This window comes from Odocoileus virginianus, chromosome 2 (genome assembly GCF_023699985.2).
Source record: "Odocoileus virginianus isolate 20LAN1187 ecotype Illinois chromosome 2, Ovbor_1.2, whole genome shotgun sequence".
Lineage (NCBI taxonomy): Eukaryota > Metazoa > Chordata > Mammalia > Artiodactyla > Cervidae > Odocoileus > Odocoileus virginianus.
The window spans coordinates 68,657,701-68,672,494 of NC_069675.1; the positions used below are offsets into that span (position 1 = coordinate 68,657,701).

At 42.5% G+C, this 14,794-nt stretch overlaps 1 protein-coding gene across 1 annotated transcript in view; it reads left to right on the forward strand.

Moving 5' to 3' along the window:
- IFT172 (intraflagellar transport 172) overlaps window positions 1–14,794 on the forward strand; it is a 36,325-nt gene continuing 21,531 nt past the window's right edge. Inside the window, exons 1-15 of the mRNA XM_020886220.2 lie at window positions 1–145; window positions 2,682–2,825; window positions 2,923–3,035; window positions 3,471–3,510; window positions 3,815–3,880; window positions 4,092–4,171; window positions 4,391–4,478; window positions 5,482–5,696; window positions 6,601–6,724; window positions 7,143–7,238; window positions 8,123–8,284; window positions 8,643–8,696; window positions 8,919–9,022; window positions 9,198–9,283; window positions 14,288–14,400. Of these exons, the coding sequence (XP_020741879.2) occupies window positions 107–145; window positions 2,682–2,825; window positions 2,923–3,035; window positions 3,471–3,510; window positions 3,815–3,880; window positions 4,092–4,171; window positions 4,391–4,478; window positions 5,482–5,696; window positions 6,601–6,724; window positions 7,143–7,238; window positions 8,123–8,284; window positions 8,643–8,696; window positions 8,919–9,022; window positions 9,198–9,283; window positions 14,288–14,400 (1,524 nt within the window). The 5' untranslated portion in view covers window positions 1–106. The remainder of the gene's footprint in view (window positions 146–2,681; window positions 2,826–2,922; window positions 3,036–3,470; window positions 3,511–3,814; window positions 3,881–4,091; window positions 4,172–4,390; window positions 4,479–5,481; window positions 5,697–6,600; window positions 6,725–7,142; window positions 7,239–8,122; window positions 8,285–8,642; window positions 8,697–8,918; window positions 9,023–9,197; window positions 9,284–14,287; window positions 14,401–14,794) is intronic.

Genomic DNA, 14,794 nt, shown 5'->3' on the forward strand with positions numbered 1-14,794 from the left:
AGGTCGCTAGTGCGTCAGCGGCCGGCGCTGCGGCTGCGTGGCGGGTTGTCCAGGTAACCACGGGAGTTGTGGCTGTCTGTAGGCATCTGAGAGACAGGTGTTCGTCATGCAGTTGAAGCACCTGAGGACGCTGCTGAGCCCTCAGGTGAGGAGTCGCGTGCCTCTTCCCTCCCTCGCCAGCCTTAGTGTTCCAGGGAAAGTGGGGGGTTGAAGTTTAAAAACGGTCAGCGCCTACTGTGTGCATAAGACCGAAGCCTTTAGCGGTGATACGGACTCTGCTCCGTCGATACAGTGTGAAGTAGGCGAGATGGGCTGTTGAGCACCATAGCTTTCATTTCATTTCATTTAACGGATCAGTTGTGTACCAGGTCCCATGCTGGGGCTCCAGGGGATCCAGAACTTCCTCAGTTGTTGCCTTTGCCTTCGAGAGGCTCCTACTAGAGAAAGAGGCGCGTGTGTAAACAACTAACAATAATCTACATCGCTTAAATGAGAGCTCAAGGTGCATGTGCCACCGAAAGGAGTGCAAGCGACTACACCGTTCGTTCTGATGGTGAAAATCTCAGATTCAGAAGAGGCTGGGCACTAGGGATGTAACCCTAGAACATGTTGAAGAAAGGCTGAGTTTTGGAGTTAGGAGACCAGAATTCAAGTTCTAGCGTCACCACTACTTTAAATCAATGACCAGATACCCCTGACTTTAGCCTTCATCTCAGAGGCTCTTTGAGCACTCACCCAAACTTTTACATTTGGAAAATGGGAATAATAGTAATCGCAGCTTTAGGGGATTAGGGGAAAGAGTTAAAGGCAGTAGAATACACAAGAGAACCTTGTAAACTAAAAAGCAGCGTGAAAACTGTTAGACAAGAGAGAACGATATTCAAAATTCAAAGGACAAAATAATACAAAGAAAGAATATCTGTCATAACTGAATGTTTAATGTGTACCAGGGTGGCATAAATAAAGGGGTTGTGGATTATAGAACCAGATATACGTGGAATTAAATCTTGATACTGCCACTTAAACTGTGTTTGTAAACTTGAGCAAATTACTTAGCCTTTCTGTGCCTCCATCTGGAAAAGATGCATAAGAGTAGCATCTACCTCAGTAATGAGATATAGTGAGGTAGCGCATATCATACACTTAGCAAAGTGCCTAATTTGTAGTGCTCATTAAAACTTAGCTATTATCCTCTTCTCTACTCATTTAATCCTCACAACAGTCCTGTGAGGTACATATTGTAGAGAAAGGAGAATTGATTGATTATGGGAATCAGGAAGGCTTCACAGAGCATGTGACTTTAGGAAACTAAAACAAAAGAGAGGTGTACTCATTGCTTTGAATCTGTATTTTGAAAACTCCTTTACACTAATGGAATAATTGGAAATGAAATCTCCCTTCAGTCTTTCAAAATAAGATGATGTCAGATGCAGGAAAGGACTGAGTGCCCAGGATGGGGCAAAATGATGAAGGAAGATGGTCAGCAACAATTGATGAGGAACCCTCAACACTCCTAACCTAATTTAGTCAAGAGTTGGAGAACGCTAAAAGTGGTGGGGTGACTATTTTCTGATTCTGGTTTGAGGATTTTGATGGGGAAAAAAGCCCCTTTTACCTCTGATGTTGAAAGTGGGTAGATTAGGAGTAAAAATTAACAATGTTTTAAACCAGGGCTCTACAGCCCAAGTAGCTAATCAAACGGAGCAGAAATTAGATATTTTTATTTCTAGGATGGAAATTCTTAGTGCAGAACCTGCTGCATAGACCACTGGGGCTGGTGGTGGAAGGGACAGACATGGCAAGAATAATTCACCAGGAGTTGATCACTTCTAATTTGGACCTCTGTGAAGTGGATTGTTAAGGGAAAAACAACAAAGACATTTTTTGAATCCTCAGTCTCAACTGTGATGATTTTACTTCCCATTCCAGAACTTTTACTGTCTCTCCCTTTCCTCCCAAATAAGCCCAAACTCAGCCTGGCTTCAAAGAGCCTTCCTGAACTGGCCTCCATCTGTTTTTCCTGCCTTACCCCTTTTGTTCTGTTATTTACAATATAGTGTCAGCTAAATTAAATGACTGTTTATTCACCAGAACTTGTCATCATGCCATTTCTTCTACCTCAGAGAATTTCCCTACTTAACTGTATCCATTCTTCAAAGCTTACTGTTGATCATTTAAATGGAAAATTATCTCAGGCTTTTCAAAACTATTATAGTGCTTTGTATGTGCCTCCCTTATGGGACTTTTCCCATTTTTAGATCTTTGGGCAAGGACCACATTTTGCTCTTTGTCTCTACGTCTCAGCCCTTGGCCAAGTGCCTTTTTCAGTATGGTACTCAAAAACATTAATTGAATTAATGGCTAAAGACCAAAACTTATCAGACCAGTTGCATTTATTTCAGTAGCAGAATGAAGGGATAAGAAGGCCACTGCAGGGACACACTGGTACTTACTGTGTCACCTCCTAGTGCCTTTGCATTATGGTTTCTAGAAGCAGTTTGTTCTCACTATCCAGGGCTCTGAGGCTTCAGAGACCTGGATAGATCATGGGCATCTCTTTGTTTTAAGGACTGTGCTAGAAGGAAAATTGACCAAAGTCACAGTAGAAGTAATGGAACTAGAAATGCTAATGACATTGTCCACCAGCATCTGGATTATTTTTGCCCCCTCTACCTCTGCAGGATGGAGCTGCAAAGGTCACCTGCATGGCATGGTCCCAGAACAATGCCAAATTTGCTGTCTGCACAGTGGACCGCGTGGTCTTACTGTATGATGAACATGGGGAGCGAAGAGATAAGTTCTCCACCAAACCAGCCGACATGAAGGTGAAGGGAATACTCACGGGTACCTTAATCTGTTGATGGGACCTTATAAACCTAGAAGGCTTTCTTTCTTATTTTTTTTTCTTCTTTTTTGACTCAGTATGGCAGGAAGAGCTATATGGTGAAGGGCATGGCTTTTTCTCCTGATTCCACTAAGATTGCCATAGGACAGACTGACAACATCATCTACGTCTACAAGATTGGAGAAGACTGGTGAGGCTATCCTGGGGTGTCCCAGAGAAGAAGTTAGAAAGGCAGGAAGAAATGCCTCATTGGGAAGGGGGAATGGAGCAGATAAGGAGCCAAGCTGGGGCTTGGAAGGCAGGGGCCTTCTGGAGTCTGTTGCTGTTGCTGCCCTCCCTTTGCCTGCACTGTGTGTCCTGTGATCCCATCCCTGGAGGAATCAGTCTTAGATCAACAAGGAGGCCCTCTGAGATCCTGGGGAGCCAGGAGTGATGTTCTGTTTTTATTATTCTTCCAAAGCTACTCTGGCTCCTTCTTATGCCTCCTCTGAGGGCTTCCATGGAGTGACAGGCAACACTGGTGGGCCAAGGATGGTGTCTGCAGCTCCTTCCCCTCCCCCAGCATCATTTGTGGAAATTATTTGTGGATGTGGTTTTTAGTATGCTTCTCTCCTTTATTTGGCAGGGGTGATAAGAAAGTCATTTGTAACAAGTTCATCCAGACGGTAATGTTCTAACCAGTCCCTGAGAGATTAGGAGGAACAAACATATCAGTATATCTGCTTATAAATACAGCCAGAAGTTGGCATTTGTTAATATCTGGCTCTGACTTTTCCTGCTGCATGAATGGTGCTGCCTGGCTGCTTACCCCCTATGCCTTCCTCCTTAGAGCCCAGTCATGTCCTGTCCTCTCCTTCCCTATGGGCGGTTGGGGTGGTGGCATGTGATAGGCTGTTCAGGTTTAGATTGTCTATCTGTGTGCTCATATACATAGACAGGCTTATCCTTTTCATTCTTGCTTTCTTCCAGAGTGCTGTTACTTGCCTGCAGTGGCCAGCAGAATACATCATTGTCTTTGGACTGGCTGAAGGAAAGGTAAAGGAGGAAGAGAAACCAGGAGAGGTTGTGGATGGGGGTAATGGTTCTGGAAAGAGGTATATGGTTAATCTTCTCCCTGAGGGTCAAGTTATGTATTAGGGGGAGACCACACAGGAAACAGTTTTTGTGTTTTTATTTCTCATTCCTTAGGTCCTGGGTCAAGTTGAAAGTAGCCTAACCTGACTTGTGTCCACTCTCCCATTTTCAGGTTCGTTTAGCAAATACCAAAACTAACAAATCATCTACCATCTATGGGACAGATTCTTATGTGGTGTCCTTGACAACAAAGTGAGTAAGGAAGAATGGTATCCCAGAAGCTTGGAAATGGTAGGAAAAGCTCTAGGGGAGTCTTGGCTTGGGGGACCATAGTGTGAACGATGGAGAGGGCTGGGAGTGGGAACCACAGGTAGGGTAGTGTCTGACGAGGAAGGGGACTTTCTTGGGGAGGCAGGATGTTCTAACTGCTTCCTTTATGTCTCTCCTTTCTTCCTTTTCCCCCCTTTTTAGTTGCTCTGGGAAAGGAATTCTCTCTGGTCATGCAGATGGCACCATTGTTAGGTATTTCTTTGATGACGAAGGCTCAGGAGAGTCACAGGTATGAATAAAGGGTGCTCTGGGAGAGGGGAGAAGGAAATCCCAAGCACTGTCCTAGGGGAGGTTGGACATCTCAGGAATTTAGATTATGGTGCTCAGGGAGAAGGCTGGAAGGGTGAGGCCTCAGGCAGAGAGACACCTGGATGTGGCTGCAGAAGAGGATTTGTTTTTAGGAGGCCAGAGCTGACTAGTTACAAGAAAGGATGAATCAAGTGGAAGGGACCTTGAGGCAAAGGGAAATAAAGACTCTGAGAGAAATGAAAATTGAAAATTATTCTCATTTATGTAAAATGTTTTACATAGGTATGTAAATTCAAAGGAAAAAAGTTGTTTATGCTTGAAAGGGAAAATACAGAGGAATAAAGGAAGGTTCATATTTTAATCCTCTATTGTTTGAATCATTTACAATAAGAATTATTGGTGTAATAATTAAATGTGCCCTTCCTAAAATAAAGGAGTCGTATACTCCCTGTGGGCCTATACAGTGTTGGTTGATGTATAGGTCAGCTTCCTTTGGGGGCCTTATTAGATGAATATTGAAGATCTCCAAACAAGTATTTTGAGGTTTCCTTTTAAACATAAGGACTTCCCTTGTGGCTCCTCTGGTAAAAAATCCACCTGCAATGCAGGAGACCTAGGTTTGACCTCTGGATTGGAAAGATCCCCTGGAGAAGGGAAAGGCTACCCACTCCAGTATTCTGGCCTGGAGAATTCCATGGTCTGCATAGTTCATGGGGTCGCAAAGAGTCAGACATGACTGAGCGACTTTCACTTTGAACATAAAATCGATAAGTGCATATATATTAAAATGTCATAGAAGATGTGTGTGTGAGTATAAGACAGATAATTTGTGAAGTCTTCAGTTTAGGATGTGTTATGGCAGGAAAATGTTGGGGAAAAGATTTCCTCTAGTAGAATGGTCCAAGGGAGAGTGTCAGGTGCTAGGAAAGAGAAATTTCTGAGGTGGTGTCCTCAGAGTGACGGAAACCCTCTTCTGCTCTCAGGGAAAGTTGGTGAACCATCCATGCCCACCCTATGCCTTGGCTTGGGCAACCAGCAGCATTGTGGCTGCAGGTTGTGACCGGAGGATTGTGGCCTATGGAAAGGAAGGCCATGTGCTACAAACTTTTGACTACAGCCGTGACCCTCTGGAGCGGGAGTTCACCACAGCTGCAGCAAGTCCTGGGGGCCAGTCGGTTGTGCTGGGAAGCTATGACAGGTAGGTCCCTGTCCAGCTGTGGCTTCTGCCTACTTTCCCTGTGTACACTCTTCTTTAGCCCAGTTTTGCTTCCCAACCAGAGTGGAAGACTGGTTGAGCATCAGAATCAAGTGATTCTCAAGTTTTATTTCATGCACATTTTCCTCTTCCTGCTCCCACCGTCCATTAGCATGCCAGCAGTTCCAAGATGCACCGTGCTCTGGTTGTGTGTCTCTGTCTCTCCCCAGGACTCCACAGCAGACTTCATCTCTACTTTCTTTGTATTCCTGTTGCGCCTTTTCAGACTACTGGCTTTGTGTTTATCACACTGTATTATCCTTCGGTGTTTGTGTCTAACCGGCTAATTTGAAGAGCCCTTAAGAAGAGAGCCTCTATTACTTATTTTTTTTAAGTCCCCAGAGCCTAGATTAGCATCTAGTATATCATAGATGCTCAGATGTTTGTGCATGAATGCATGAATGCTGGGACGGTGCATAAACAGCTGGAGTCTAGGTCCCGTCTCTTCCTGGAGTGCTTTTAGCCCCAGCTTTGTCAGTGCTGTCTTTGACTCTTTCAGTCTCATGTATGTCTCTTCCTTTCTTTCTTCTCTGATGCCTAGCAATTCTCTTTTCTTTTTCTGTATTTCTCTATACTAACAGCTCGTTTTTCTAAATATTCACAATCTTTTTTTATTTTTTCACTCCTATCTCTCTTACTCCATTTTACTTTTGACTTGATCTTCCCAGTTTACTTCCCTCGAACATTTTTGTTCTCTCCTACTAGACAACCCCCCCCCCCCACCTTGTCTGTTCTTTTTTATTTCCTCTGTTCTCTGAGGTAGCAAAACTCATTTCCTTCCATTACAAGCTCATTTTCACTTTTTCTCAGCCTCCATCTCTTCTAAAAGCCACATACTTAATTTCAGACTTCGGGTGCTCAACTGGAGTCCTCGGAGAAACATCTGGGAAGAGGCAAAGCCCAAGGAGATTGCCAACTTATACACCATCACTGCCTTGGCCTGGAAGCGGGATGGCTCACGACTCTGTGCGGTATGTAACTAGTAACCCCTTTCTGCTTTGGTGACTTTCTTCAAATTAAGAAAAATCCCACCTATCCTAAAGCACTCTCTCCTGACACTGGAGAATCTCCTCTTCCATTTTGATCACAGTCTAAAACTCCGATGTTCCAGGCAGGAAAGAGAAATCCATACTTTATTGGAGGTCACATGGGTCAAGAGTTTTATAGGCAGGGCTAGTTTCTCCCTCATATCCCATCACTAACTATGTGATGCTCTTGAGTCCTACAAGTGCCACCTCTTTCCTGCTGGTACTTCTAAAAACTACCAGCCCTTTCACTGCCAACTCTTCTGTAGATTCTAGAGCCTAGGGTTTGAGAGTATCTCTAAATACCCTCTTCACACCTCTGTACTGTGTGTGTTACCCTTTATGCTGCCACTTTCCCTTCCAGGGCACACTCTGTGGTGGAGTGGAACAGTTTGACTGCTGCCTCCGAAGGAGCATTTACAAGAATAAGTTTGAATTGACGTATGTGGGACCTAGCCAGGTAAGCAGCTGATAGCCTACCACACTGAGGTCATGCCATGGCTCATTCATCCTTATAGTACTACCCTGCAGTCTGGCCACAACATAGACTCAAATTTAACCTCTGGCAGAGCTGTTCCAAGGAACAGAATGTGTCTGACAACTTTCCCACTGTAGTTCTTCCAGCTCATTGTAAGAGAAGGATTAAATACCAGGTTTAAGGAATACAGAGATTGCCATTTACATCTTCCTGGTTTAAAACTTGACTGCCTATAGGATGTCAACTGGGGAAGTTGATAAATAGGATTATAATTCTGAATTCATTTGTTTTAGGGCCTCTGAACTCACTGTATATGATGTTGCAAGCTCATGCCTTAGTTCCTGAGCCCAGTTTTATCTTTTCTGTACCTCTACCCTTCTTTCCTTCATTTATTATTCATTGATTCCTTCAGTCTTTCAGTTTTTCCAGAAATATTTGTCCTTTCTTTATCTGTCAGAACTGTTAGGTGTTGAGAATTCAAAGATGGTTATCTATAATACATTGTCCCTTAATCGAGAAGATCAGTCTAGTGAAGAAGACACATGTATCAAAAAATAATATAGCACACATGGTAAAATTATAAAAGTTTGTACAGAGAGCTACAGGAACATAGGGTGAGTGATTAGTTTAACCCAGTGGAACTTTCAGAATCATTTGTATTATAAGCATCAAAAGAGATAATAGATGAAAGCGTTTTATAAATAGTAAAAGCATTATAAATGTGAGATGTCCTTTTTACCAAGAATATCCCAGGCCAGGCAAGGAAACAAGATGTGCTTATGCTTGGCACTGTTGCGGAGGGCAAAGGGCATAGCCCATTCCCCCCACTTTCGGACTGGGGGAGCTGAGACTCATCTCCTACCAAGGTGATTGTGAAGAACCTCTCATCGGGGACCCGAGTGGTACTCAAGTCACACTACGGCTACGAGGTGGAAGAAGTGAAAATCCTGGGTAAGGAACGTTACCTGGTGGCCCACACGTCAGACACACTGCTGCTGGGGGACCTGAACACGAATCGCCTTAGTGAGGTAGGAACCAAACATAGAAAGGTGGGGAATGGGGCATCCTGAGGTGCTGCCCAGGTGAGCCAGGGTCCCTGGGGAAGGTCTCCATGGGATGCTCTAACATTCCTGTGTTGGGGACCTGGTTTCAGGGAGTGAGACCCAGGAGGTTTAGAATCCTGGAATATGAATCACTGCTGTTGGACTTTTTTTTTAACACCTTCTCCCAGAAGTACAGGGACCAAGGCAAAATCTGACATAGCGTCCCTCTTGTGCAATGTCAAACCTCCCCAGATCGATCTCTCTGCATCCCACCCTGTTGTTCTTGCAGCATTGCCTCGGGTGGTTATCCATGGGCTCCTTATGTCTTCTTCCCCCTTAACAGGTAGCTTGGCAGGGATCTGGTGGCAATGAGAAGTATTTCTTTGAAAATGAAAATGTGAGTAGAGCTTGATTCACCATAAACCTTCTAGCTTCTGTGTCATAGGATGGCAAGTGGCAAGGGGTTGAAGAAACAGCAGATAAAATGGGAAGGTGAAATAGAGGAACAGAATAAAGAGAAAAGTGGACTTTGCTGTGAACTCACAGTGTATCTCCCTCGACTGTTTGTCTCTTTCTTTGTGCAATCTTTCCACCATATAACAAGCCTATTCATCCCCAGGTATGCATGATCTTCAATGCTGGAGAGCTCACCCTGGTGGAATATGGGAGTAATGATACCCTGGGTTCTGTACGTACTGAATTCATGAACCCCCATCTCATCAGGTAACCCCACTTAGTTCTATAAATTTTTGAAACCCAAAAGAATTCCTTTTTGACTTCTAACTCCTGTATCCTCGAGTTAATCTAAAGTCTTCATCCCATGTCTTGTTTCAGAGCTCTTGTTAAACATCCTAGCTACCTAAGCCCATTTTGCCTTAACTAACCTTTCATATTTTAGTGTCCGTATTAATGAGAGGCGTCAGCGAGGAATGGAGGATAATAAGAAATTGGCTTATCTTGTTGATATCAAGACTATTGCTATAGGTGAGTAAGACTCCCTCATAATTGTAATAACAAAATTGATGTTTATAAAGCACTTCCATATCACAGGATTGTGTGCAGTGGAGAATCCAAGAATCTGAGAGACAGCAGGTAAATGTGTGTTTATTCTTACAGTGGATATGTGAAATGTTTAAATTCACATGTGTGTCTGTGTCTGGAAGTCTAGATATAGATACCTTGATATGTATAGGCCTGCCCATATTATTATTCATGTTCTCTAGGCATTTATCTTAGGGCTGGAAAATTGTGAATTGTAGAGAAGAACCATTAGCAAATTTAAGAATTTTCCTGTTTAGACTTCATAGGATCACAGATTCTTAGAACTGGTAAATCCCCTTAGGAAGGGGACTTACTTTCTGTATAGTTTGTCATTAATAAGCAGTGATGACAAATTTTATGTACATTTCACAAGTGTTCACATTTATAAATCATACTTTATATATTAATAGTTAATTTTCTATCATGAAATGTTTCAAGGATAGGAAAAAAGTATAAAAAATAGCATGATATTCTCTAAAAAGCTTATTAGAGAATAACGTATCCAGGTAGTGTGGTTGTTAACAGCAGAGCTCTGGAGTCAAACCTCCCCACTTCTCTACTTGCTACCTGTGTGATCTTCAGGTAAATTACTTACCCTTTCTGTATCTCAATTTCCTCATTACAAAGTGGGGATAAAAATAGCACCTACTTCATATGAAAAGCACTTAGACTAGTGCCTGGTATATGACAAGTGCTTAATAAATGATAACTATGCATAATAATAATATTATTATTACTTGTATACCCATAATAATAATATTATTATGAATAGCTAACATTTGTTACATACTTATCATATACTAAGCAGTAGTCTAAGTGCTTTTCTTATTTTTTTTTTTTTTTATTTTTTTTTGCTTTTCTTATTATTATTACTTGTATACCCATGGGATTCCCTGATGGCTGAGTGGGTAAAGAATCTGCCTGCAATGCAGGAGACATAGGAGACAAGGGTTCAATCCCTATGCTGAGAAGATCCCCTGGAGAAGGAAATGGCAACCCACTCCAGTATTCTTGCCTGGAAAATCCAATGGACAGAGGATCCTGACAGGCTACAGTCCATGGGGTGGCAGAAGGGTCAGACATGACTTAGTGACAGGGAAGAGCTCTATACCCATACCAAATTCTGTCAAATCTTTAATGTTCCATTATATTTTCCTTGGATCTTTGCTTTCTTCTTTTATTGGTGGACATTTAAGTTGTTGGTTTTTCCCTGTTACAGTATTTCAGTTCTCTAAGGTTCACACCCAACATAGAATTGTTGAATCATAAAAGAGATACATCCTCAATTTCACTAAATATTTCCAAATTGTTCTCTGAAGAGGTTGTACCAATTTACAGTCCCACCAGCAGTTACAGTTCCACATCCTCTCCAATGCTTGAAATTGCCTGACTTCAAAATTGGCTCAATCTAATGTATTCAATATATGAAAATATATTTAATTGTATTAAGTTTTTGTTCATTTGTTTATTGGCACTTTGGATTTCTTCTTCTGTGAATTGCCAGTTTATATCCATTGCTTCTTTTAAAAATTAGATTGTCTTTTCCTTGTTTGGGCTTCCCTTGTGGCTCAGCTGGAAAAGAATCCACCAAAAATGCGGGAGACCTGGATTCGATCACTGGGTTGGGAAGATCCTCTGGAGAAGGGAAAGGCTACCCACTCCAGTATTCTGGCCTGGATAATTCCATGGACTGTATAGTCCGTGGGGTTGCAAAGAGTCGTACATGACTGAGTGACTTTCACTCACTTCCTTGTTTACTTGAAGGAGTTCTGTGTGTGTGCAGGTATAGACTTTGATGGTTATTTGCATTGCAGTTATTTTGTCTCAGCCTGTGGCTTGTCTTCTCTCTCCTTTTCAGCATCTTTTAGTGTTTAGACATTTTTAAGTTTAATGTAATTCATTTCATCACTTTTTAAAAATTGAAGTATAGTTGATTTACAGTGTTGTGTATCACTTTTAAATAAATAGTTTGTGGGTTCTGAGGTCTTTTTTAGGAAATCCCTTTCTACTCCCTCCTATATTTTGGCACTTAAAATTTTTGCCTTTTACCTGGAATTTATTTGTGTGCATAATATTATGAGTAGGGATCTAATTTTATTTTTCCATATGTGTAACCATTTATTGAAAATCCATTCTTCACCCAATAATACACCTATGTCATTTCTCATAAATCATGTTTCCATATACATATGGGTCCATCCTTAAGATATTTTTACATTTCAAGGATTTTATATTTCATATGAGGTTTCTGAGCTCAGAAATATAAGTATAATGCAAATAATAACACAGTCCACTGGCGTAAGTTCTAATAGCAGTAGTGAGCCATATGACTTTGGACAAGTCACCTCACTCTGTAGGTCTCATCTTCAGTGTACATTAACAGAGTTTATCTCTTAACTTTTTTGGGTCACGAACTCCATATTATGCACTACGCATAATTTTGCATGTAATTTCAGGGTGCTCATAGAAATAGGGTCCCCACAGCTTTAGCATTTTCTAATTGGAACATTAGAAACAGTCCTTCCAAAGCACTTATAATTGAGGCATTAAAATATGGATTTACTATTTTGCTTTTGAATTAAAGAAAAATTTATTTTTAAGTTGGTCTTCCCAGTTGTGGATATCAGCTGGCATTTGGTCTTTAGCTTAGGCATATATAACAAAAGCAGGCACATTGCTCATTGATAATCTATAAGATAACTGACAATGTATGCTGCTACTGCTGCTAAGTCGCTTCAGTCGTGTCCAGCTCTGTGTGACCCTATAGACGGCAGCCCACCAGGCTCCCCCATCCCTGGGATTCTCCAGGCAAGAGCCCAGGAGTGGGTGGCCATTGCCTTCTCCGGAATTGACAGTGTATCAGTTCAGTTCAGTTCAGTCGCTCAGTCCTGTTCTACTCTTTGCGACCCCATGAACCGCAGCATGCCAGGCCTCCCTGTCCATCACCAACTCCTGGAGTCCACCCAAACCCATGTCCGTTGAGTCGGTGATGCCATCCAACCATATCATCCTCTGTGGTCCCCTTCTCCTTCAATCTTTCCCAGCATCAGGGTCTTTTCAAATGAGTCAGATCTTCTCATCAGGTGGCCAAAGTATTGGAGTTTAACGTTCAACATCAGTCCTTCCAATGAACACCCAGGACTGATCTCCTGTAGGATGGACTGGTTGGATCTCCTCCCAGTCCAAGGGACTCAAGAGTCTTCTCCAACACCACAGTTCAAAAGCATCAATTCTTTGGTGCTCAGCTTTCTTTATAGTCCAACTCTCACACCCATACATGACCACTGGAAAAACTTAGGCGGACCTTTGTTGGCAAAGTAATGTCTCTGCTTTTTAATATGCTGTCTAGGTTGGTCATAACTTTCCTTCCAAGGAGTAAGCGTCTTAATTTCATGGCTGCAGTCACCATCTGCAGTGATTTGGAGCCCTCAAAAATAACATCAGCCACTGTTTCCACTGTTTCCCATCTATTTGCCATGAAGTGATGGGACCGGATGCCATGATCTTAGTTTTCTGAATGTGGAGCTTTAAGCCAACTTTTTCACTCTCCTCTTTCACTTTCATCAAGAGGCTTTTTAGTTCCTCTTCACTTTGTGCCATAAGGGTGGTGTCATCTGCATATCTGAGGTTATTGATATTTCTCCCAGCAATCTTGATTCCAGCTTGTGCTTCCTCCAGCCCAGCGTTTCTCATGATGTACTCTGCATGTAAGTTAAATAAGCAGGGTGATACTATACAGCCTTGACGTACTCCTTTTCCTATTCGGAACCAGTCTGTTGTTCCATGTCCAATTCTTAACTGTTGCTTCCTGACAGGTTTCTCAAGAGGCAGGTCAGGTGGTCTGGTATTCCCATCTCTTTCAGAATTTTCCAGTTTATTGTGATCCACCCAGTCAAAGGCTTTGACATAGTCAATAAAGCAGAAATGATGCTGTGAAAGTGCTGCACTCAATATGTCAGCAAATTTGGAAAACTCAGCATTGGCCACAGGACTGGAAAAAGTCAGTTTTCATTCCAATCCCAAAGAAAGGCAATGCCAAAGAATGCTCAAACTACTGCACAATTGCACTCATCTCACACGCTAGTAAAGTGATGCTTAAAATTCTCCAAGCCAGGCTTCAGCAATATGTGAACCGCGAACTTCAGATGTTCAATCTGGTTTTAGAAAAGGCAGAGGAACTGAAGATCAAATGCCAACATCCGGTGGATTATCAAAAAAAGCAAGAGAGTTCCAGAAAAACATCTATTTCTGCTTTATTGACTATGCCAAAGCCTTTGACTGTGTGGATCACAATGTATAAGATAATATATAAGAACTGTGAATGAGCTTTGTTCAGGAGACTCCCTGAAAGCATCCTAGCCAACACTGAGTGGTCTGTTCTAAGCATGATTGTTTCTTAATGTTGTCTACGAAATTCAGACCCAGCTAATATTTATCCTCTGCACTGACCCGCCTAACTTTAGTCTGAGGTTCCTCCTATTGTGTCTGTGCTCCTTCTACACTGATGGACCCTCTATGTTATCATGTCACCTGTACACTCACGTGTACAGGTAACTCCTTGGAGCACCTGTGATCACTGAGGTCATTTTGTTCATCAGCTTCTCTCATTGGTATGCTTGCTGTAAGTGGGGCTTATCATGAGTAACAGAAGCCATAGTTTTGACCTGCTATGAGAGAAGTCCCAGAGTCCCAGAGAGGAATCAGATTTCTTGGTGGGTCTGGATCTTCTAACTTAACTGCGGAGTTAAATGAAATCTCTAAATTTAGAAGAAACACAGCATCTGAAGCAACTTAGCAAAATTATATTATACTGACCATTTGTGCTCCTGAGTGACATGCCCTAGTCTACTGCAACATTCTTAAAACCAAACTTTCATAAGCTGCCTCATGCTTTGTATGTGATTATGTGGAATCTCTCTTTTTCACCCTGCTTCCTTTACTCTCTAGTGGACCTGATTGGCGGCTACAACATTGGTACCATCAGCCATGAGAGCCGTGTGGATTGGCTGGAACTTAATGAGACTGGGCATAAGCTTCTCTTCAGGGACCGGAAACTTCGTGTGAGAAGGGTTACTAAGGCCTTAACCACTGACTGGTCCATAAAGGATGTGGTACTAGCTATCACCGAGGACAGTGGGAGGCAGAACGGGACATGATTTCTTGGGGCTGTGCCATAAGCATAGCGAACAGCACAGAAGGATCAACATTTTTTACATCTAATATCACCATGCATCCCATTTTACCCTAAGAGATTGTATCATGCAGGCACCAAAGTCACGAGGGGAATTTGGGAGTTGGTGTGTCTCTCACTATTCACACATCTGTGACTTCATGAACCATCCTCACCCCTGCGTTCTGCTTGCTCAGCACCCAGCTGACCTCTCCCACACCTACTGCTCCAGGGCTCTTCGGCCACACTTGCCTGACCGCAGTGACGCTGGCCTGAGGACAGTC